The sequence below is a fragment of the Cricetulus griseus genome, chromosome 4 (assembly GCF_003668045.3).
Source record: "Cricetulus griseus strain 17A/GY chromosome 4, alternate assembly CriGri-PICRH-1.0, whole genome shotgun sequence".
NCBI classification, from domain to species: Eukaryota; Metazoa; Chordata; class Mammalia; order Rodentia; family Cricetidae; genus Cricetulus; species Cricetulus griseus.
The window spans coordinates 65419812-65444640 of record NC_048597.1 but is presented as its reverse complement, the minus strand read 5'-3'; the positions used below and the strand labels follow the sequence as shown (position 1 = coordinate 65444640).

At 44.8% G+C, this 24829-nt stretch overlaps 1 protein-coding gene across 1 annotated transcript in view; it reads right to left on the bottom strand.

Moving 5' to 3' along the window:
* Window positions 1-24829, bottom strand: part of Masp1 (mannan binding lectin serine peptidase 1) — a 59112-nt gene that overhangs the window by 20427 nt on the left and 13856 nt on the right. Inside the window, exons 2-9 of the mRNA XM_027412970.2 lie at window positions 18288-18465; window positions 16520-16651; window positions 13994-14190; window positions 10989-11136; window positions 9891-10009; window positions 8907-8985; window positions 2237-2374; window positions 817-891 (exon numbers count right to left, since the gene is read on the bottom strand). Coding sequence (XP_027268771.1) covers window positions 817-891; window positions 2237-2374; window positions 8907-8985; window positions 9891-10009; window positions 10989-11136; window positions 13994-14190; window positions 16520-16651; window positions 18288-18465 — 1066 coding nt within the window. The remainder of the gene's footprint in view (window positions 1-816; window positions 892-2236; window positions 2375-8906; window positions 8986-9890; window positions 10010-10988; window positions 11137-13993; window positions 14191-16519; window positions 16652-18287; window positions 18466-24829) is intronic.

The following is a 24829-nucleotide window of genomic DNA, read 5'->3' as shown; positions in this document are numbered from 1 at the left end:
TATACTGAAGTTACTTTCTGTGGGTTGTGTTTAGCCCTACAGTGTGTGATCTTGGGCTATTTCTAACTGTTCATGGATGCACCGTGGGTCATGATGCAAAGCTAACAGTCATCTATACTTTTAATGCCAAAGCAGATTCCCAACATCTATATTCATCCTGACCCCTCTTGTTACCTCAAAATCTTTGCACTTTAAAGTGGGGCCAGTAGATGAAACATGGAGGAGGCAGAATCATAACTATTTGTGCACATAACTCTTTGGGGGTTCAAGAGCACATTATAGTTATCTTCTTTGAGGCCTGGTGTATGCCTAAGGACAGAGTGTCCATTTTCTTGATTTCCCTGGCACAACACCAGGTGCACACACAAATTGCTTGCATGAAATACCTAGTGAGGCCGGGTGTTGGTGGCACATGCCTTTAATCCTAGCACTGGGGGTGAGGCAGAGGCAGGCGGATCTCTGTGAGTTTGAGGCATTCCAGAGTAAGTGCCAGGATAGGCTCCAAAGCTATACAGAGAAACGCTGTCTTGAAAAACCAAAAAAAAAAAAAAAAAAAAAGAAAAAAGAAAAAAAGAAAAGAAAGAAATACCTAGTGGGAAAAGACTAGAGTTGAACAGCAAAGAGATAAGAGGGCTTCTGGGTTTCTTAAGCAGGCCAAGTATGGACACTGGTTAATTTGAGAAGAGGTGGGGCTAGACTTTTCTGATCTTTAACTTTCTGATGACATCACTTCAAAACCAAAGCTTTTCCTCCTCAACTTCACATTAACAGGCCTTGCGTGGGAAACTGAGAGAGAGGACTCGGTGGGTGAGGTACCTGGAAGGCAGGTGGGCAGGCTTCTCTTCAGTACTTCGTTTGTCCAGGCCCCATGTGCAGAACACGTATATACACCTTTGTGAGCAAGAAGGAGGGAGTGGAGAAAGAAATTGATTATGTGGAACACCTCAAAATAGAACTGGGTTCTCAGCTGCTCTAATGTAGGTCACTGCAGCTTTTCCAGGGTCTCTATGAGCCAGTCCTCTCTGCAACCCGAAGAAGCTTTCTCTTCAGCTTACTCTCCTCAGAAATAAGCACCACACTCTTCTGCAAGGCTCCATAGGCCCTGACAGTCTAACTCTGCCTACCTGAGAGCAGTCTATGCCTTTCTCTGTACTCCCCGGCCCTGGCAGGTGTCTCCTCATGGGTCACAGAACATTTGTTCACTAAGCTCTGTGCAGCACACATGCCTCTCTCTTCCTTCTTCAAGCTCCTTAATAAGCCATATCTGTGTCCACTGCTCGATTGGGCCGTACAATAAATATCCCCGTGAGCTACATAGCACACTCCCTTAGTTAAATGCGAGCTTTGGAGATGTAGGGGAACTAAGGGACTGTTCTCAGTGATCACATGCAGAAGGCAGACTTTCTTGTCTTTATGAGGGTTGTTTTTCTGCTGGAGACCACAAGTGATTTTGAGGGTCCTCTTGGTTTGAGTCCACAAGGCCTTACTCTCAGGAGAAGTGGGGCACGTTTCTGATTATTTCTCCTTCGATCTCCTCACACACCTTCACTGTGACCAACAGACTGGCTGTGCTATTCCTTTCCCCGGGGGAGGGGGTAGGAGGGGGCAGGGGGAGAATCTTGGCCAGAAACTGTGCAGAGGCCTGGACAGCAACAGCTGTGGCTGTGCTTGGTCTGGGACATGTTGGGTTTCCTGCTGAAACAGGTCAATCTCTTCTCGTCTCAGCCCATCTGTGTAAGACATAAGAGCATGTCTCTGAAGAAAGCCCTACAGGGGTGTGACAACTCTACTGGGTGGCTTTGGTCTGGTCAACCAAAAGAAGAGGAAGAGAACAGTGGGGCCAGCTACAGCAGCCACTTTCTAGAAACCCTGGCTCTACATCAGACACATGAAGGAATTATTTTGGGGAGAGTCCAGACTCCCTTGAGAGGCTCGATTCTTCTCTGAGTTTTGTGGTGTGTGCATCTTTCATGCTCCACAAATAGGCTCTATATTTACAATAATTTTTTCAGAATTTCAAGGGAAGAGGAAAAACACCTTGGCTTTGGTCTTGGGACTATCTAAGTGGATCTGTCACCTTGAGCATCTGGAGAGCAAGGGTCAAATGATGTGCCTTATGAGACATCACACTTCGGATCACAAGGCTTTGCACATGTCTAGACAGCCACTCCTAGAGCCACTCAGGCCCCAGCCTGAGGTCCTGGAAGTGTGAGGTAAGTTGGTATGGAGGACTTACCTGTGGTATTGTGAAGCATCTTGAAATAGGGCTGCTGGCAGGAGTATCTTATCTCAGATTTGTATGTCGTGAGGTTGTTTCTTGTGGAGAAGGTCACCAGTCCATGTTTCAACCCCGCTGGGACTCCACAGTCTACAACTGAGAGAGAAGAAGTGAGACCCCTTAGCTACCATTTTTTTCTTCCTTTTGCAGCCACCAGGGTGTCTATTTTCCCTAGAAGTGCCAGTTATACACTACACCCAACTCCAGGGAGAAATACTATATTCTATCTGACTGGTACTATCCATATATCTGGCATCTCCACTTTTGGCATCTCTCCATTTACAGTCCTACTCTATGGTCAACTTACCTGCCCTGGGGTCAAACTCAGGGCTGGGGCAGCCCTGATGAGAATTATGGGGACTAAAGTTTATCCCCCCGCCATAGCCTTGTTGACTTCTAGTTTGTTTTGCAATCCTCTCTGCTTCCATTGCCCAGGCATGAAGCCCACAGCTCAATGAGAAAATTCTGGTTGACCTGAATTAAATCTTCCTTTTTTTTCCAGTCCCAACCGCAGGCCGAATAAGAACATTTAATGTGCTCACATTGGAACTTAGTATTAAAATAACAAAGCCAACCAACCAACCAACCAAAAAAAAAACAAAAAAACAGTCCCAATGTTAGTGAGTATACAGCCCCACCCTACTGGCTTCCTGCAGGCAGCTCATCTGTCACACAATGCAGGGTGAGTGGTGTGGATGAACTTCCCATCTCCACCTGCTCATTCTCTCCTCTGATAGTGGTTGGATACTGGGGCTATCTATTATCTTAGTATAGGACATGACCAGAGAGACACCACCTCCTTAGATGGGCTTTAGGACGCCACATTTTAGGTGAGCTGCTAGCATGGATGCTAGCACGGATAGAGTCCAGCATGAGTCAGCCTAGTCAGGCATCTTTTCATGGTTGCCATCAGAGGCTGAGGATCCAATCTATTGGTTTCTTTTCAAGGGCAACCTTTAGAGAATCCTGCTTGTTTTTAAGGAAACCATAATCCTACATATAATAGTCTATGCCAGAGTTGGAGAAACATGAAAATCCACAGTTGAAAAAGAAACGGAGGCAGACCATGTAGAGTTTCCTCTTTATGTCAGAGACAAGCCAAGAGGGAAGACTTGACTGGTCTAAAGTCACCTAGGGAGTTATTATTAGTGTGAGAACTAGCCTTGACCTTGGGTTCGGTGTTTTCCCAGTAAATGGTACTAGCTGTCCCTGAATATCTGCTTTCCAGATAAACAGTAAACATTAGCTGGCCGATGTGGACCTTAGCTGTCAATATTTCCAGAGTTCTGGCAGAATTTCCAAAATTGCATTGACCCACTGGAGAAGAGCCGCTAACCTCTGAGCACCATTCAGACATTTTTTTTTTAACCCTAGTTAAACCTAGTTAAAAACCCATGGTTTTTAACCCTAGGACTTTGCACTCACCTTTAGATTGACTAAAGTTACCTAAGTTACCATTTGTCTGATTTCAGAACTTTCTAGATTAGATAAAAGGGGATGAGGGAAGGAAGTTCATGTGGGTACTTTTTACCCAAAGGGGTCCTTGTCTGAAAGCCCCCTGAACTCATTACTTCCTTTGCATTGATAACCCAGCATGCAGATGCAGTTTGTGGGGTAAGCATGTGAAGGTTAACACCAGGATAATAAGAAATAGAAATTGCTATTTAAAACCCTAAGTAGATATAGATTTACTTTCCTGATGGGACTTGAATCTGGTGTTCTACCTTTAGGAAATCTCTCAGACTGGTGCCTGGGTACTTGTACTACTGCCGACTCCCTGAGCCTTCTAGAAGTTTCCTTAGCTTCAATAATCCTCATGACTCAACTACCCTGTCCCTAATGGAGGAATTGGGTACTTGTTCCTGTGCTTGAGTGGTTGTTGTTAGCAGGAGATATTTTCTCCGTAGAGGGCATGCTTTCACATCGTCCTGGATATGTAACTCTGCCCACAGATAGTGCCATAGAGAGGGGGTGATAAACAGAAAACAGAGGGCCGTGTCCAATTGACTGTAGTCAGTGCAGATGGAACAACCTTCTTCCCAAATACAGAATGACAGGGAGAAAGTGCTGTGTCTTTGAGAGGAGAAAACCTTCCCAAGAGCATGAAGGTTTCTTGCCTGACACAATCGGTGTGCATGTCAGAAACTGTGTCCCTAGCTGACAAATAAGGGTTTCTTCTTGTTCTATTTGCCTCTGTCCTCACTCTGCGAACTTTCCAGAGGGACTTAAGTTCCACAACAGAACTCCTGACTGTCTAAAATTTAGCCTTCGACATGATGATCAAAGCCCTGAGCCTTGGGCGTCCAGAGGCCTAACTTCCTGAGCTGTCAGCGCACACTGATGTTAGCTGCCATCTTTGTGCTAGCTTGTTAGCTATAGGAAAGCAATGTACCCTGTCTTTGTCATTGGCCCCTTCTATACCCTGGAATCAAAATGGTCTTCTCTTCTCCCCTTCCCCAGCCTGCCCTGCTCACCACTCTGTGGTATGAGCTGTGCTAGCCTACATCTTGTCTCTCTGGTCATTTCTTGCTGCCATTTATGTTTCTTTCAACACATCTTTCTTGGCTTAAGCCCTAAACACGATTTTCTGTAGTTCAAGGGCTTCTTAGAGAGCCATACATAAGCATCTGACCCTGGTACTCAGGACCAAGGATTAAGCCCCAGGACTTTCCTGGCCTCATTCTCTTTCCCTCAGCGCACCTATATTCCAATGTCATCAGACTCCCCAGCATTGCCTGTGTCACATCTGATGACTGGACACTTTGTTTCCATGCCACCACAGCTTCTTCCTAAAATGTTTGTAACCCTTCTAACTGGACAGGTCATGTTCTTGTGTCCTTGAAATCATCACTCACATCTCTTAGGTGATATGTACCTTGTGTTGTTTGTTATTACAATTGTTTGAACACATGTCAAATCTTCCTTTTAGTTGTGAGTCCCTCTATCACCTCTGCATAATGATTGTGGATACTTTGTGGGCTGACAAACATTTGCCCGGATGGCATTTGTCTTTAGTGTTTATCCCATTTCCTCCATTAAGGGCATCTGTACCCTAAGACAGCACCTTAGGCTCTGTTCATCATCCATGCTTGCAGGATTCTGCCCTCACTAAGTGACCATCTAACCATGAGATTGGGTGGTCATAGACTAAGATCAGGACCTCTCTGACATGTGTGCTCAGCACACATTGCCTTAGATCGCAGCATGCATGCTGATAGTCTCTGAACTTTTCTTCACCATTATTTATGACCTAGAAATAGCCGTCACCCCAAGCTGAGGACCACTGCCTCCAGATGTGATTGATACTAATTTCTGTAAGGTTTTTAATCAGTGAGGTTTAAGAAACACAAAACTTGTAAGCCCCAGCAGTAAAGAACATTGGATAGTAGAATTTCAGCCCAACAATGTGGATGGGAAATTAACTTTCTGAATGAGAAGACATTCAGACTCTCAAAAATCCACACTCGGTGTTATTATTCATTTTACAAATTCATGGTTGTTAAGACAACAGCACAAGCCAAAAATTTGAAAGTCATTAAGTCGTTGGCATCCTGACCCAGTGAAACTTAAAGTATGGACTTGATCAGTAGCCAGGGTCCATGTTGACCTAGGACACATGATTGTATATTAAATTTGTGTTTCTGGATCCATGACATAGTTTCCTTTGAGACAAGTACAGTTTTTTTTTTTTAATCACCCATTGTCTTTTCATTGCTTTTCGGAGTTAGTTTGAATGGTGAGTAAATCATCAAGAGAGAATCTGTCTCAGGCAGGCAGCACTTTCCACTGCTGAGGCGCTGCTGCCTTCTCTGCATCCATTCTAACCCACACTGAAGTGGGCAATGGTGGGGTGGGGCGGGGCGGGGTATCTCTGGGATTGGGGGTCTCTGTAAGTAATCCACTCTTGGATGTCTGCACTGTGTGGGGCTCCCGTCTTTGTCATTCACTCTGTCACTGGCTCTGACTCGAATTCGTTCTCCAAATCGGTCTTGCTTTCTGTAACCATGGTGAAGTCATAGTAGGATCAGGAGACAAAAAGAAGAAAGCAGAGACAGGGAGAGGGAGAAAGAGAAAGAGAGAAAAGGAAGGAAGAGAAAAGTTAGCAAGCGAAGCAGAAATAGTTCATGCAGGAAATACAGAAATCATTCTACCAGAACATTAAGAATGCAGTTTAGGCACAGCCAGTGTGAAGGACAGTTTGGGATTGCTGAATTTGTATCATTCTGAGAATTTGCATAGTCTTACATCCTGGCTCCTGAGGAAGATAAAATTCTGCCCCTGGCTGGGAGCTTTGCATTCATCTGGCCAAAAACGCTTATTTGACAGATGGCATTCAGAATATAGCGGGACTTGTCACCACAAAGTGGTGGCAGGGCCAGGACAACAGCCCATCGTTTCCACTTCCTGTGGAAACTTTCTGTACATTTTTATCATTTTTTCCTTTTAGAGTATCATGTGGCCTAGGCTGGCCTTGAACTCACTATATAGCTGAAGATGGCCTTACATTACTCATCTTCCTATCTCCACCCTCCATCTCTGGAGTGCTGGAGTTACAAGCATGTTGCTACCAAGCGCGGTATAGTCAATGCTGGGGACTGGATCTGGTGCCTTGTGCATTCTAGGCAAGCACACAATCACCTGAGGTACATTGCCAGTCTCTCTGCTGAGTATGCCTTAGTCACACCTTGCACACTTCGTGTCTGTTTCCAACCCCTTACTCCAACCCCTTACTGTCTCCAACTCCAATCATCCCAATGATTCCACTCATATATCTTACCTGCATGTCTTCTCTGGGACCTAGCAGAGTACAGGGTGCCCACAGATGCTCAAAGATGCTGGGCGTGTGTTAACAAGAGCTGTAACAGTCCTAATCTAGCTTAATGCAAATGAATTGGGCCAACTTTTAAGCATTTAAAGTGGTCACACAAGATGATACTATCTGATATGGCCTTACTCTGTCAACGTGTCCATTATAATAACCCATGTGTTTCACCAGAGAAAAGTATTAATAGCATTTTCTGCTTCCAGAAATATGAAACAGAGATACCAAACCCCTGCCCATCGACTGGGGTGGGCTGGATATAACTAAATGCTTATTGCATTTGAATGTATTTCTGGCTCTCTACAGGCATGGGCATGTGTAGGAACCCAGTTAGTTCTCACCACAATCTTGACCACAGAGGATGAGGCCAAAAGAGTATGAGCAAGTTACCTAGGCCCACCTACTGCTAGAATCTACTGCTAGAATTTAAAGCCATAACTTCCCCACTAAAGAGTCAGGATCCGCCTTAACACCAGACACTTCCACTGAGGAATGACCCTTGCTATGCCCTGCAGGGGCCCTAGCTCAAAACCCAGTCACACTGCACACTGGGCCACCTAGTGGAGGAGCATCTGAGGCCCTCAGGCTAGACCAGGCCCTTTCCATCTGAATTCTCTACAGAATTCTGCTTTGCCATCCAGGAAGTGCTGACCTTATTGAAGTCATGCAATGACTGTCTTTGTGCTTCATAGGCCCTGACCACAGTCAATTTCCACATGAAAAAAGAAACAAGCCCACTCTGATTTTAGGTACTGCCTGTGGTTTGCCTCAAGGGAGCCTTCCTGCCAGAATTCCATGGGCACAGAGGGAAGAGAGCTGTCTGAATGCTGGATGGGAGCTATTTAGGAGAAAAGGAAGGGGAAAGAGCCCAAAGGCATGAAATGGGCATCCATGCAGTTGACCATAATGTCTGGACTTCTTCTTACTCTAAGCAAGTCTCAGAGCCCCCTTCCCCCTGACTGCCACTACCCTTTTGCTATACAGCTATATATAGTTGTTAAAAACATGGTCCAAACACTTACATTTGAAATCACATGGGTATGGGAGTAACAGGGTAGTAATTGGAAATCTATATTCTTTTACAAAACTCAAAAGAGAATTTCTGTAGGCTACTCCTCTCTAGATCCATTGGCACATGTTCTAGAATTAAAGAAAAACTCTGTGCTTTACAGTGACAGCAAAAGTACTTGTCCACGCTCACATGGCAAGAACTCTGGGTCACCAGAGGAAATGTCCTCTATTTCATATAAGTCCACTATGCTGGCACCATAGCCCTTTCTACAGGGCCCTAAGTCATCAGCTGACACAGAAGACTTAGAAGGTGAGTGATAGTCATGTGGACATTCAACACTACTCAACAGACTCTTTGCATGGGTGCCAAATTAATTTCTCAAACTAGTAATCCCCCAGCTGGAGCTCGCTTCAGACCTTGAAGTATGCTATTCCTTTTACTGCATTTAGTATCCTGTCTGCAGGTGGACAGAAAATTTTGTGTTTAGAAAGTAAGCCAGGCCATTCAAAAAGTCTCTCTCTCTCTCTCTCTCTCTCTCTCTCTCTCTCTCTCTCTCTCTCTCTCTCTCTCTCTCTGTGTGTGTGTGTGTGTGTGTGTGTGTGTGTGTGGAGGGTTCTGAAATCTTATTTCTGAAATGGGCTCCCATATTCCTTTATGCAGTCTTATATCACAGTGATTGATTTCTGACACCTTTCTCAGAGAGCCCTGGCAAAGCTTTCAGCCCTGCATGGTCATTGCTCTGACCCTGCCAGGAAGAAACGCATCATTGTAGCCAATCCATTTGGTTTTCTTACTTTTACAGGTGGGAATCTTGTTACTCCATGTACCGTCCTTCAGGCATTCAATCTGGAACGTGTCCATTATCTCACTATCCTGAAAAGAAACCCAGAAGGCAATGGGAAGAAGGAGGGGGTGGATTAGTGAACATTTCCTAGCAAAGACAACTCCGACTTCAAACCTGGCTATCTTCAACTGGGAATTCCCCTAGGAGCCCCAAAGGCAAATCTGCCCGTAACAAAGAGACAGCTGCTCATTTGTCACCCACATTTGTACTCTGAGCACAGGCAATTGTCTCTAGAGGAAAAAAAACCCTGTAGTTTTGACTCTAGTTTCAGAGCAATGCTTCTCCAACTAGAGCTAGCAGTCAGCATCACCTCAAGAGGGCTAGCGGAGACAGACTCCTGCTCCCTGCCACAATAATTCCAGTTCAAAACATCTGACCTACCCACAGAGTCATAGTTCTAACAAGCTCCCAGGTGATGCTGCTACTGATCCAGCCCCTTCCTGAGGGCAATTCCTCCAGAGCAGTGGGCTTCTAGCCTGGGTGTACACTGGGCTCACCTGGGGAACCTAAAGATACCAAGCACTGGTTCCATCCCCCAGCCTCGGCACATGGGAACTGTGCTTCCTTACCCCTGCTGTTTTGAAAGGTACGCAGTAGGAATTAGAGGAGTGCCATCTGCCATTCTTAAAACCCCTGCTTCTCTTTCAGCACCAAACCACTCCATCTCTGATGAACTTTGTTCAGGTCCCTAATTATAGAGCCATATGGTCACATATTTAAAAATTCAGGGCAATTCATGCACTGATAAACAACTTTATGCCGCGTCCTTAAGTGAAAGGTGGCTGGAACGCATCATTTTGAATTCCTGGAGTCTTGGGAAACTGCTTAAAGGGATGCTAGGAAATGCTGAGCTGGCAGCGTGGCACCTCATACATAGTAGGGGTCTTTGGGATTTTCTTCAGCCCATTCCCTCTTCCCAGGCAGGGTTCTGCACCTTTAGCACTTTGTAGCCCGTGTCACAGCTGATAAGCACTTGGTCTTTGAAGGAATACAGGGCTTGCAAGGGCTCGATTTTCCCATACGCAGGAGGCTGTAGCTTTGGGCACTCATTTCCTGGCAGGAAGCAAATGAAGAGACATCAGGTGAGAAACAAGGAAAAGATGAGCAAAGGATCAGCAGCTAGGAAGCAAGGCCTGAAGGAGGGCTGGGGAGTCATTTTCTAATGTGGCCTCCCATTTCTTCCTTTGTAAAAGTGAAGGGTCCAGCCAAATAATTTCATTAGCACTCAGAGATTGGAGGAACATTAAAGGCCATTGTCTCACAGCAATAACAGGGAGCTCCCCCCTGAGCCCCGAACTCCAGGGATACACCCGGTTAAATAAAGAAGGGCTTCCTATTCATTTGAAATTGGTGCCCTGGCATTTTTCACTCACTGGCTATTCAGGATGACCACAGTTCTTCCCGGGACACTAAGGGACTGTGTTCAGATGCTTCTGCTTCTCTTCGAGGGTCTGATCCTGACAAGAAGCTCAGTGGGGCCAGCCCTGACACGTTCTCAGGGACAAACCTTTTGTTAACTTTTGGTCACTCCTCTCCCCATGTGGCAATGCAGGCAGAGCCAGGCCTCCTGGTTTTATGAAGATGATTAGTCACTCCCCATTGGGTTCTACTCTTTCCCCCTTGAGTTATTACAGACTTACTGAGTCATAACCCCCTCTGGGCTTGTGTCGGGACTAGCTGCCTTGGGGCACTAGGAATTGGAGCTGCAGGCTGTCCCAGGCCAGGGACCCGAATAGAGACCGATCTCTACAGAGCTCCGGGACCACAAGCTCCAGTGCCAGACTTGGAGACTGCCAGGGTTGGGGAGTCCTCTCAGTTTAAGGAATCTCCATATGAGGGGAAAAGAGAACTGGTGTGTTTTCAGTCTCTCCACCTGATACCCAAGTGTAGCCAATCTTAGAAGCTCACTCTCATGTACTTGGTTCCCAGTTTCTCAAAGTTCCACGTGGACTTTTTCCCTCCTCCCTCAACAACCCGCTTTGTGAGCAGGGTGCACAGTGGCTCAGGGTGACCTGGGAGGGGGAAAGGTTACCTGCTGCCCTGTAGGAGAGCCTCCAGCCTCGGTTCTCTCCTGAGTTGTCGCTGCGGAATAGGATCTGGACACTGTGACTCTGCGTGCTGATTGGCTCTGGGGATGTCTCTCCACAGAAGGGCCCCCATACTTTTGGACCAGCTTTAATCTAAGAAAGGAAAAAAAATGTCATATCTGAGTGGTGCAGAGACCTGCTTTCAGGCAGGTGAGTGCTGGAATTTTCTGGAATCCCCACTGTAAATCCATAGTATACACTCTTGGTTTCTTTTAGACTTATTTACCAAATGGCTTTATATCCATTTTTTGTCATAATTTAGTGACCTGTCTTAGTCAGGATTATTATTGCTGTGATGAAACACCACAACCAAAAATAAACTAGAGAGGAAAATAGTTATTTGGCTTATGCTTCTGTATCACTATTCATCTTTAGAGAAAGTCAGGGCAGGAACTCAAGCAGGGCAGGAACCTGAGGCAGGAGCTGATGCAGAGACCATGGAGGCGTTCTGTTTACAGTCTTGTTCCCATAGCTTGCTCATCCTGCTTTCTTATAGAACCCAGGACCACCAGCCCAGGGATGGCACCACCCATAATGGGCTGCCACTGCCCCCATCAATCACTAATTGAGAAAATGCTCTACAGACTTGCCTACAGCCCAATCTTATTGGAGGCATTTCCTCAGTTGGGGTTCCCTCCTTTCAGATGACTCTATCCCGTGTCAAGTTGACATAAGGTTAGCCAGCACACATTCCATCCCTCCTCTGCTTTACCCCCTGAAACCACTTAAGCCTTTCTCCCACCCAAGCCTTTCTCCTCAGCATCTCCTTCCACCTGCCATCTGCTCTCTTCCCTCCCTGAAAAATCTTACTTCTTACCCTGTTTCCTGGCTTCTAGAGTTACTCCGAATTGATCACACATATCCAAAGACTCTAAGCTAGCATCCACATATGAGAGAGAACGTGTAATGCTTGTCTTTCTAGGATTAGGTTACTTCACTCAATGATTTTTCCCAGTTCCATCTATTACCATTTAATATTTTCATCTTTCTTTATAATAAGCTGAATTGAATTCCATTGTTCATATATACCTCATTTTCATTATCCATTCACCAGGTGATGGGCATCTAAGCTTTTCCTGTGTCCTAACTATTGTGAATAGAGCAGCAGGAAACATGGATAATCAATTATTTCTACAGTAGGATATAGAATCTTTTGAACAGATACAAATGAGTAATGTAGCTGGTTCATATAGTAATTTGGTTTATAGTCTTTTGAGGAACCTCTACACTGATTTCCATAGTGGCTGCATCAATTTACATTCCCACCAACAGTGAGTAAGGGTTGCTCTTTCATCACAGCTTCACAGAATTTGTTGTCATTTGTTTTTTGTATCTTAGCCATTCTGACTGTGGTAAGATAAAACCTCAAAGCAATTTTAATTTGCATTTCTCAAATGGCTACGGGTGTTGAACACTTAAAAAATTGTTTTAGTCATTTGTATTTCTTCCTTTGAGAACTCTCTATTCAGGTCCATTTTTAAAGTTAGGTTGTTGCTTTTCTTTGTTTTTAATTTTTTTAGTTCTTTGTATATTCCAGACATTAATCCTTTGTCAGATGTACAGTGAGCATTGGTTCCCATACTGTTTCTGCTTCTTTACTAGGTCTGTGGATTCCTTTACTGTACAGACACCTTTGGATTTCATGAGGCTGACAAGGGGGACTCTTCAGAGACCAGTACAGGGGAAAGTGAGAACAGCTCTTTCACCATTATAGAACTTGAGAGCTGCAAAAGTTAGGAATAAAATTCTGTCACCAGCTTAGATGATCTTGGAAGTGGTTTTTTCCCTAGACCCTGAAGGTAAGAATCTTATCAAATTGACACCTTGGTTTCAATCCCATAAGACTAACAGAGAGCTGATAGAGCCTATTGGGACTTCTGGTCTACCGAAGCATGAGGTAAGAGTTGTTGTAAGCTGTTGAGTTGGGAGCAACTTACTCCACAGCAACTCAAGCATGCCCTGTGTCACAAACATTGCTCCTCTGTCACCTGTAACCAAGCTCCTTCTTAGCTTCTGACTCATTAGAGGGCAGGCTAGGCTTCAAGTTCTTGAGCCTTCCCCTGGGCTTCCCTGCTTCTGTCCCTGCTGACAGTTCCCTTTCTCACCTCATTGATCGCCCTGCTTGCTCTGCCTGCATAGCTCTAAGAACTCATGGGTCCCAGTTCCCATCACTTTTGTTTTCTTGAACTGCTCAGTGTCTGCTTGGCTTAGATTAACATCTGTTTACATACTAGGTGGCACCTTTATTTCTCAGGCTCAGTATCTCCCCTGAAATCACAGCCCAATATTTGGCTTCACTTAGATGCTTTACCTGGCACTGTTGACACTTCTTATTTTACCCCCCTATACAGCTGAGAACTGTTTCTTCCACTATCCCAGCCAAAGCTCAAAATTAGGTTACCTTGCATTTGACCTACACCATTAGAATAACCTCAAGTGGAGTAGTTATTGACCTTGGACATTTTCTTCCCTTGTTATTGCCTTTATAGTTGTCTCTTCCCTCAAACAGAACCACCCGAAAAAAGTGTGGGATCTAGTATAAACAAAAACTTGTTCAGAGTGTATTCGGAACCTCAAGATGGCAACAGTAGCACCTTAAACCTAGAATTTGTCCTTTGTGAGTGCAAAGCCCCATGCAACTGTCCAGGGAGCACTCCACAATGCTGAGTCAGCTTCAGGGGACCTTCCTAAAATATAGGTTTGACTTTGTAATTCTCTATTGCATATCACCCTAGTGACCAGAGTGCTGGTTTGGAATCAGAGGAGACCCCAACCTGGGGCAGATGAAGACAAAACAGCATTTTAAACAATGGCATTTGGGGAAGCTGGTGGCTTATTCTCTATCCTAAGAGAAGATGAAAAGCGAAAAGCCCAGAACATTGATTTGTTTTTCCCCAATTGAGCCAAGATGCTTCAGCATCCTTGGGACAAGCAGCCATTGCAAGCTTACCTTAATGTAGTCATATGGACAGGGCACCTCAGGATGGTCCTCAATGTCAAATATGTCCTCAAACTGCAGGCTGACCATGAAGCCCTCCTCCAGATCGATGGTATAGGAGCATTCGGAGCTCTTGGGGTAAGGGTTGGGGTAATCGGGGCTTGTGATGGTGCCTGTCCTCTGGGTAAAGAGATTGCCACTGCATTCCACTGTGGAAAACATAACAGAAAATGGCACTCGGTTGACACAGACACAGCCAACCCTTGACTGTCTGTCACTGTATAATATTTAGAGTGTTCCCAAGAGGTAGGCAGAGAAGGAATCCCTGTTTTACTGAGAAACTGAAACTCTGTGGAGGGTAATGGTCCATCCACTGTCACCAGTGCAAAAATTTGTGGTCAGGACTCAATTGTAGGCTTTGTAAGTCTTTCTCTAGGTGGGGTTTCCCAGATGATGACCCTTGTCATAGGATGCTCTGGCAGGGGCAAGCAGCTACTCTGAGAAAGAAAGGTTTTAAGATGAAGGGGCACGTGCTATGTCTGGTCTTCTTTGGGTCTTACCTCCTCCTTTGCCTAGATGTTTCTCAGGTCTCTGCTCACTCATTCTTGGTCCTCATCTAAGAAAAGTCCCTCCCAGTCTCCCCCCCCCCCCACTGCCCAACCCCTGCCTTTCTCTTGTCTGCACAGGTCCATCCTGTCTGACATCATGCCAAACACTCCTTTACTGACTCCTTGCCACCACCCATTAAACTGAGTTCTGTGAACCCAGGATTCTGTTGTTGTTGTCATATTCCTGCTACCCAACATCCAGGTCCCCCAGAGCCTCGCTATGACTTAGTCCATTATAGGCTGCTGAACCTTGGTCCCTTGGGCTGGCCCCTCCCAGGCTCGGCATGTCTGTGCCTTGTAAGCCTTTGTTCATTCTGCTCATTTTGCAAATGAGAAAACAGTAGCCCAGAATGGCAAGCATGACTAATGTAAAGTTCCAACAAGAACTTCAGAATGAGGCCTCTTAAATCCCCATCTGTTTTCACTTTCTACCTCGAGCATTCTCATGGGGAAGCCTCACTCCTAGGAGGATTAGGAATGAATGGGGGAGGGGAAATCTGACTATTCTTATTCACGGTGCACAGGTAGATATATGGTTCATAAACAGATGCACAGCATATCTGCAATATTTTTTTTAGAAAAGTTTCCTGGGGTCAGGGTGAAAAAAAGTGAGACCCTGAGCTTTCATGCTTCTCTTTGAGAAAATTGCTTTTAAAACGTACTACTTTATGTAAGCAGGTTTATATAGGAAGCACATGACTTTATTCAGCAAGCTTTGAAGGAAGAAGTGAAGAACTCCTGTCTCCAGTCTTGGCTTCTTTTCCTGAGCCTTCTCCAAGTAGGTTCACAAGCACAGACCCTACCCTGGGCCATAGTAACGCACAGGAAATTCCCTAAATGTCCTACCACACCTCTGGATCATTTTAGGATTTGTTCTCCCTGGGCGGAAAGAACGTTCCATATGCTTTCACTTCTGTCAAGAGACACATTTGTCACTTCTCTAGGCCAGCTCAGGTGACCATGCTTCATTTATGCAAGTATAGCAAGTGTAAATACATGTGTATGAGGCTGTTGCCCAGTTAGCCTGGGGAATACCCCTGACTTGCCATCTCTGACCCAACCTGAAACAGCAAAGCAGAAGTCTTTCTTGCTGTCTTTACCCTCTTTCTTCCTTTGTCCTGGTCTGAGGTGAAATCCATTAGAGAGAGACAGAGGGGCTACTGAACAAAGAGGAAAAAGGTATCTTTGGCTGAATTTATGGCTCATAGAGAACGGACTGGAAAACCCAGTTTTCCCATTGCTTTGCCAGGTTGGTTGCTTGCAGTAGGAGAGCGGACAGAAACCTGTGGAACAGACTTTCTGCCCAGAAAGGGCAGTCTGACTTCAGAGCTTCTTGTATTCTCCTCTGAGAATGGACCCTAGACTCCCAGTAGGGTGAGCACCTCAGCATATATACATAGAGTATGTGTGAGTAGGGTGAGCACCTCAGCCTTTATACATATAGTATGTGTGAGTATCTCTGACTTCATTTTTTAGTGCTCCCACCCTCTCTCTCTCTCTCTCTCTCTCTCTGTGTGTGTGTGTGTGTGTGTAAACACAGGTGTGCATACCTCTGTGCATATGACACAGAGACCAGAGTTCAATGTCCATGATCTTCTTGGTGCCCGCCACCTAAGTTTGGGAGTGGGTCTCTCGCTGAACCTGGAGCTCACTGTTTCATTTCTGTTTGACTGGTTGGCCAGCAAACTCTTTGGATCTACGTGTTAGCACTGGTATTGCAAGCACAGATCACCAAGGCCAGCTTCAACACAAGTGCTGGAGTTCTGAATGTAAGTTTTCCTGTGTGTGCACTAAGTTCTTTACTCACTGAGCCGTCTCCCCAGCCCTGACTTACTTTTTAATTGTATGCACTATGTGTCTGTGTCTCACATGATCCGATTGGAGCATGAGGCGTACCGTGACACAGTACAGAATCATCTTTAGACCCTACCTCGGCAGGTCCTGTTGTCTGTGTGGAGGATGTAGCCAAAGCGGCAGGAGCAGTAGTAACCGCCGATGTAGTTGTGGCAGTAGTGGTCGCAGGAGAGTTCTTCATCTTCTCTCTCCTTGCATTCATCTACATCTGTGGGGCAGCCAGAACCTTTCATCAGTCACCGCACGTGTGATGATTAAGCCACATTTGCAAAACACTTGAGGGCATTCATTGTTCGGGGAGGGTCATGCCTTTCTTACATTTAATCCCCTGTGAAGCCCAGTGGTGGCCACTACCTCCCTTTGTCAAATGAGGTAAGCAGAAACCAGAGAAGTTAAGCAACTTGGCCAAGATCACACAGAGCGAGGTCTGAACCTAGGCAACCTGAGCCTTGGTAGAGGTGATTGCCACATCCTCGTTACAATGATTACCGCCCTCCGTTCCACAATTTTAGCGCCCTCATACTGTGGGTGGTCAAACTGAGGCAGAAAACTCAGGGGCTTCTTCCAGAGCTTGGCTCATTATAGCATCCTTACTCCCTCTTCCCCTGCCCTAGATCAAGTCCTGTCCTAGGTGCTTGAACATCCATTCCTTCTATAGACGCATACAAATGGCCAGGAAGTATACAAAAATGGCCACCATTATTAGCCATCAGGGGGTACAATTTAAGTCACACTTATTCACCAGGGAAAATAAAAATGAGGGAAAAAGATTGACAACATCTAATGTTGATGAGGACATAGAGCCATCAGAAATGTCATACACTGATATATAAATTCCTTAGTAGTGTGGAGAAAAGCTGGCAATTTCTTGTAAAACTAAACACAGCTGTCCTCAAACCAGCATTTCTGTGTCTAGATATTCACCAATAAATGTTCATAAAAAGGTTAAAAGAAACTTTGTTAAGGAGTATTTAAAAAAAAGGGAGGGGCGGGTGGGATGCCCATGTGTCTGTCAATGGAAAAATGGACAAAATCATTACAGTGTATTCATGCAATGGTACGTAGTTCTGCCTGGAAGCGAAAACACAATAAATGAATCTTGGAAATATTATGTTGAGCAAAAGCCCACTATATTTCCTGTGTGTTCATTTATGTGACATTTTGGAGGCAAAAACTCATCCATGCTGGCTGGAGAGATGGCTCAGAGGTTAAGAACACCAGCTGTGCTTCCAGAGGTCCTGAGTTCAATTTCCTGAAACCACATGGTGGCTCACAACCATCCGTTATGAGATCTGGTGCCCTCTTTTGGTGTGCAGATATACATGGAAGCAGAATGTTGTATACATAATAAATAAATGAAATCTTAAAAAAAAAAAAAACTCATCCATGGAAGAAGAAAGAACCAGTGTTTACTGTGAGGGAATTGGGAGCAAAGAATTTAGTTGGACAAGATCACAAGGAACTTTCTGGCAGATAGTGAATTTTAATGTGTGTTAAGGGTTTTGGTCACATAGAAGTACATATTTTTCAAAATAGAATAAATGCATGCTTAAGATTTGTACATTTCATCATATGTATATTCAATAGCCAAGCAAAACATTGCTAGGAGGGGTTAAACTAGGAAGCAGTATAGTGATGGCTGCCACCACTCTGGAACTGCTCAAGAAAGGTAAATCGTTGGATGAGTAGTGGCTAGTTAGCCACTACTGTGACCTGTGGAACAAATGCAGCAAACCACTGCAGGCAGAATCCACGAGCAGGTGCACAGGTGTCATCCGAGGAGAGAGCACGAGGTGGTTTTCATCTCTAGAGACGAAGGGAGACCGGATGATGAGGAGACTTACCTACAGCCATGTAGTGAGCATCGAAGCCTGTGAACCGTTCCTCATTAGAAAAATCAGACCGGAAAGTGACAGACATGAAGGAGCTAGGGGAAAGAACCACTTCCTGGCCAGGAGTCTGCTCCGTGTCAGTGGTCTCCCTGCCACAGAAGGTCGCCAGCACCTGATCTTCTGTTTCTACCTTTGGGGTCAAAGTGAAAAGAAACAAGACGAATGACTTCCCATGTCAGCCTCTTTCAAGATCTCCAAGAAGACAGAGGGCAGGGCTGCCCACAGCAGCCTTGGAAACTCCGAAAGAGGGAACTAGGGACTCTCGGATATGAGGAAGACATGGGACTTGTGAATGTGGCCACCGGGTCTGTTTCATTCATTCTGTTTAGTTCTCTGAGCAGGTGCTTAGTGTCTGTCATTCTTATTGCCAGCCAGATAGTTGGAAACAATTTAGTGGAAAATTTAAAAGAGAGCTAGATAGCCTCACAGGCGTGTTCTAAATGCAACAGGAACTTAACCACACTTCCAGGGACAAAAAACTACACACAATAAGTCATTCACAGAGCATCCAGTGGGTGCCTGCCACCGAACAAAGCATGAGATGGGGTGATGAAAGATGAGCAAGGCTCAGTGTTATTCAGAGGACAGTGGCATTTAGACGAACCAACACAAGCCGAGCTGTGACAGTGTGACAAGAGAATTCACAGAAGCAGTCAGGGGGTGAAGGGTCCCCAGTGGAACATAATCGACAGGATATTAGGAGTGTTTGGTTTTTAATCACCATTTCCCTGGTACATGGAACAGAACCTGGCATATAGTTATTTATCCAATAAATATTTGCTAACAAGAATTAAAACTTCAAGACACACTGTGAGGGCTGTGGGGAGCCAGGGAGTTGGTGAAAACTGGAGGAAGAGGCTGGGCTTGAAAGGATATTGCAGCCCATTGTGGATGACTTTTGATGACATTAACGCTGTGAGTGGAAGACATTGAAAGGTTTTGAATGAGAAGTCATGTACTCATAACTGTATTTATAGGTAGTCCTGAAAAATCTAGAAACTGTCCTTTGGTGGTATCCAGAAACTGCATGCATGTAAGTGTGTTGAGATCAGATGCAAAATTTCCCTACATGATAAAAGAATCTCTCACCCTGTGCAAATTTGGAAACCAAAGCTGAAGTAATCGACTGGTTGCTTAAAGCTGACTTTCTGTGTCTTGTCGGGAAGCTGGTTGGTGCAGTTATTTGACCATGTGCATTTAACCTACTTCCTTACTCCTGCTGTGTAGCCTTGGAGGTCATTTGACTCCTTTAAGCTTGTATTTCTGTTTTCTGTGTTGATGTTTTAACCAAGCTGCTGGAGAAGATCCTATGGAGAATGGTTTCTGCCACTAAAGGGAAGTTCTCAAAGGCTGTCTGTCTAGAGTGGCTTTTACTAAGTCCATTGTTCTGTTCCTTAGCATAGTATGGCAGAATATCTTGACATTTGACATTTCTGTTTTGAGACTAATGGTTTATTTATTTAAAATAAGAAGGAAAGCAATTTGCCCTGGCAACAAAACACAAGGACAATTAATCACTAATGTTGGGAACTGAAGTGTAAACAGGAGATGAGCTCATGCCTTTGCCATTTGTTCTTTCTGCAGATAGTAGGGTCTCCCACAGCCTCTGATGGCAGAATGTACCTTTCTGTGTATGGCTGAAACTCCATTCTTCCGACTCCCAGCTGCCATGCTATTGTGGTTAGTGGGGTTTTCCAGATAACCAAAGGATTTCTAGCAATAATCCTTCCAACCCCTTTCTATGAGGCAGAGTACTTCCTTTCAAAGCCATATTCTGTGTGAATCACTAATTTCTCAAGTACAACATACTAAACTAAGCTTTCCTTACAGAGATCAAGCATTACAAATGACAAATGTCGTGATACTACATCAAAGTGGGACCCTCAGGGATACTGAGCCAAGAACTATTCGCCCTGCATGGAATACTGCCCAGCTGTATGCCTTTGCGATTTTTTTATGCCTTCCTTAGAAAGTGTTCTATTTTGTATCTTTTAATCAGTGTAGTGGCTATACTTTTCTGTCTGCCTACTTTTAATGTGTTGTGAATTAAATTAGAACCTATTTACACTGCTCTTTTTTTAGATTAAATTCACATTTATTGCAGTATTATTCACAACACTCAAGCTATGAAGCCAATTAAGTGCCCACCAATGAATGATCGAGTAAAACAAACACAATATGTATACACATGGAATTCTATTCAGCCAACAAAATAATGAAGTTTTGTATGATCAAGTTAGCCTCATTTCAAAGAAGAAGGGATAGACTGACAAACACAAATCAATAAATATATTACACAAATGGACTCAAAGATCATCTCAGTTACACTGCTCTTGTTGGCATTTCATAGGAAGGAGACAGTAGATTTAAAAGGACTAGAGAAGAGATTCTTCAATGGGTAACAGCAAAAACTGAGTGCTCTAGCTTGCGTGGTTTGGAGTATTGTAGGAGGTGTGGACCACATGCTCACCCAGCCTTCCTATTCCTGCCCTGGCTCCCCTCTCTTTACCTCTCATTTCTTCACCTGTAAAGCAGGAGTTTTAAGTTGCTGGGCTGATTGAGGACTGTTGTCCTAAAATGTCATCACTGCCATATACTGAAGAAATGCACTGGAACATGGTGAGCAGGCATTGCCACACACAAATCTGGGTTGCCTGGTAAAGTTGAGTTTTTTATGAACCACATTAACATGCTTGAAAATTGATTATATCAATGAACTGTCAGGCCTTAACCAATAAGAGCTCAGGCACGAAAACCTTCTTGCAGCCTGGCAGCCAACCACCTCTTGGTTTTTGCAGTGCAGGGAGCACCAACTTGTTCACATAAGATCAAGGAAAGATCACTGGGAATAGAGATCTACTGAGGGCCTAATTAGTTTCCTCAGCCTTGCAACTTGTAGGCTGGAGAATCTTCTCATGATGAGTAAGCAGTCTTCACCTATAGAACCACAGCAGTCTAGAGAACAGGGATGCATTCTCCAGCTTAGAGCCAGAAACCTGAGTCATAGACTCTTTTAGAAGCAGACAAGAGACAGTCTGAGGTCCTAGGAATTCAGCCTGCCACCCAGAATAGAAGCTGAGCACACTGCTGGTGAGGGGGGCCTGCAAGAGAGTTAGTCTCCCTTCTTCCAGAAGAAGCTGAGGCTCAGAGGGGAAGTGACTTCCGGAAGAACAGAGAGATAACACAAGCTCTTCTGATACCAGTTTTGCTTTTGAAACAGTTCTGTGACTCGGGAGAAGCCACCAACCCAGTAAGTGAAACAGAGTGTGACAAAGGACAGACACTTGGCCAAACAATTTTCCTGGCTCAAGAGCCTCTTGAAACCTTATCTGGGGTTCATGGATTTTTCTCCCAGAGAGAATGTGGCTCAGTGACAGCTCCAGCCTTAACCTAAATCGAAGGCTGGGTGACCCTGGTAAACATTTGTATCCCACTGCTGGATTAAATAGTACTGCAAAGACCATTGGCCTCTGAGTGCAGCAAGATTGAGCTGTGACTTCTGTTATGACTGTCCTCATATCTGGAGTTATCATATCAGTGTGGTCAAGTGAAAACATGAGAATCACAACTAGAGGCTCATGTGACTGAGCATCACAGCCTCTGCAGTTCCCATTTCTTATGGTGGCAGCCATATTGTCCTAAGCTATTGTTATTTAGGGCACTAGCATGTGGTTGCATGGAGTCAGTTTGGCTCCTTTTAACTCCACTGAGTAGAAACTTACATACTGAGTTCTGTCTGGACTACAATATGAAGGATGCCCCAAATTACTTATTCTGTGACATGGGCTAATAAGTATAACCCCTTCCCCCTGGGGAAGTGAAATTTAGTAGGAGAATAATATAAATGCTCAAATGTGTACACTACGATACCTGAAATGAAAGATGGGTAACCTCAGGCTTAAAGGAAGGAAAACAAATGTAGCCAGCTGAGAGGGCCCAGAAAGTATTTGGGAGCTAGAGACACAGTTCAGCCGTAGAGTACTTGCCCAGTTTGTTAAGGGCTCTGAGTTTTGTATCCAGTACCACAAAAAATAAAGGTCAGAAAAAGAAAACACCCAAGAAGAGGGAAAATATCCTTAGAAACAAAGAATGGCAGCTGAGTAGGATTTAGACAGTAGAGAGAGGTGAGGGAGAGCAGAGAACACATAGGCAGAAGAAAGAGTCAGTACTTAGAGTTTCATGCCGGTGTACACCTCCACGCCCCAGCCACCTGCTGTACCAGAAAGGGCCCTATTATGCTAGGAACTGGACAACACATCTTAGGAGAGAAGCTAGTTTTTGTTTTCCATAATTATTTTCCAAACACAAGCCTCCTAGGCAAAGCTGAGGTGGGTACCAGGAAGCCGGGTCAATTTCTGTGGAAAGAGGGCTCACATGTGTGTAGATGTATCACAATAGTTTCGCTCAGAACACTTGGAGAAGGAATCTTGGGAGAGATCGTGCTTGCTCTGCAGATGAAGAAAGCCATGCCTAGACAAGTTTACTGAATTGGGCAGTGTGAATAAGAACATGTGAGTGACGCATGATCTATCGTTAGATGAATATAATGAGCCTGGGTCCAGGCTCCGGATGATGACATGAGAATTCTCCTATGTGCTCAGACTTCCTTTAAGTTCTCCCTTTGAGTGGCTCACTACCCAAGCCAGAGCTGCTTTAAGAACAGTAGACAGAGAAAGCCTCTCCCACAGTCTAGGCACTCGCACTCTGGGCCTGTGAAGAACTTTTCAAACTTATTGTAGGCAGACATCAGTCATCACTAGTCAGGAATACCTTACTACTAACTGATAGTGAGGTATTCCAGTAATGGTTTCCTTCCTGTATAACGCTAGAGTTGGCCCAAAGAGGAGCTTGTATGAATCTGAAAGGCAGTAACCATTACTCTGTCAAGGTGGTTTTGGTTAGATGGGAGAAAGCCCCTTATGTTTTAACTTCTCTTTTTATCCTTTCTACACTCAAGTCTCCCTTCTACACCACACTCTGAGGGCCAGAGGTGGTCCCTACCTACTGTCAGGTACAGGAATGTGGACCCAGAAAGGTGCTACCCTTCTTTGAGCCAAGAGTTCTCAGAGGCCTCTTTAATTAGAACTTTGGTAGGTACCAACTTTTCCACTGGTGCGAGAGCTTTAGGGGAATTGCTTGGTAGCCTCTTCGGTGGCCCTCCCATTCCCAATTGTCACTCTCCTAACTCTTCCTACAGTGGTGTGTGCACTAACATTTATGATCTCCCAATGCTCACAGAGTCTGTTTCAATTCTTCTAACTGAATGGTGACTGACAGTAGAATACTGGAGTGTCAGAAAACTATGTCCATTGCCTGTGGTTGGAGATTGGGTCACAAATGGACTCTGGAAGAGTGGTAAGGGAACCACCATAGGTGTCTCGGGGTTGGGAGGGGGGAGATCTTGTGAACTCTTAGTGGTGAATCAATTGGGAAACCAGCTGAGATAGCTTAGAAGACTGCATCAACACAGTGGGCTGGTAGTTCTGGCTAAGGAGACATCTAGACAGAACACTGTGAGTGGGTACATGCCGTTAGCCATGCAATATGCAGTCATCAAGAAGAAGCAAGTATTCACTGAGTGATCAGAGGTGGGGCTGGGGATTGGTTCTTTTACTAGAAAGAAAAAGGAACTGTACGGTAAGGATGAAGTCAAAGGCATGGTGTGTTAAGCTCTGGGAACTCAAGGCAGTGCCTAGAAATCCTTAACATCCAAACCAGAGGTGACTACAGATCACAGGGGCTTTGAAGTGCTCTCCTAAACACAAAAGCCAACTCTGAAAAGAACTCTGTTATTATTCTTGTTATTATCTATTGCTGTTTTCTATAAAGAACTATATTCTCACATCTAGAAGACTCAAAAGGGACTTGAAAGGGGACATGCCAGCTTCAACTAGAAATGACAAGACAATTCCAGATGAGACGAAGCATTGGGTTCAAGGTTTCAAAGCACAGAAAGTGAGTTGAGAGCACTTGACTTCCAACAGGAGCTCTGTCTTAGGGGAGGGAAAGGATGTCTCTGAAGAGGAAGTTATGAAGCCAGTGGCAGAACCAAGGCAATAGTCCAGAGCCACAGAGAGTGGTGGACTGGGAACGATGTTCAGAGAACAGAGCTGTTCCTCTATCCAAGGAACACTCCTAAGTTCTTGAGCAGGCAACACAGACCTTATTGAATCTCATAACGACTAAGGATAGACAATTCCATTCTTCTCACTTTTCAACGAGGGCTCTATTATACTCACTTTGAACACAGAGAGAATCAGACAACGTGTGTGTGTGTGTGTGGGGGGGGTAATTGTCCCTACAGGTTCAGAGATATATGGCCATATATGGCCAAAAGAAACCCCACACAAGGGCCTGCTGTGAGTGTTTCATCTGTACCTGGTTTGGACCGTGAGGGTCCTGAACTTCAAGCCCGTCTCATAATGTGAAATTGTGTTCAGTGTGCAGAAAGGGCATGAGTGAATTCATTCAGAGAGTGTGGCATAGTGTTTCCC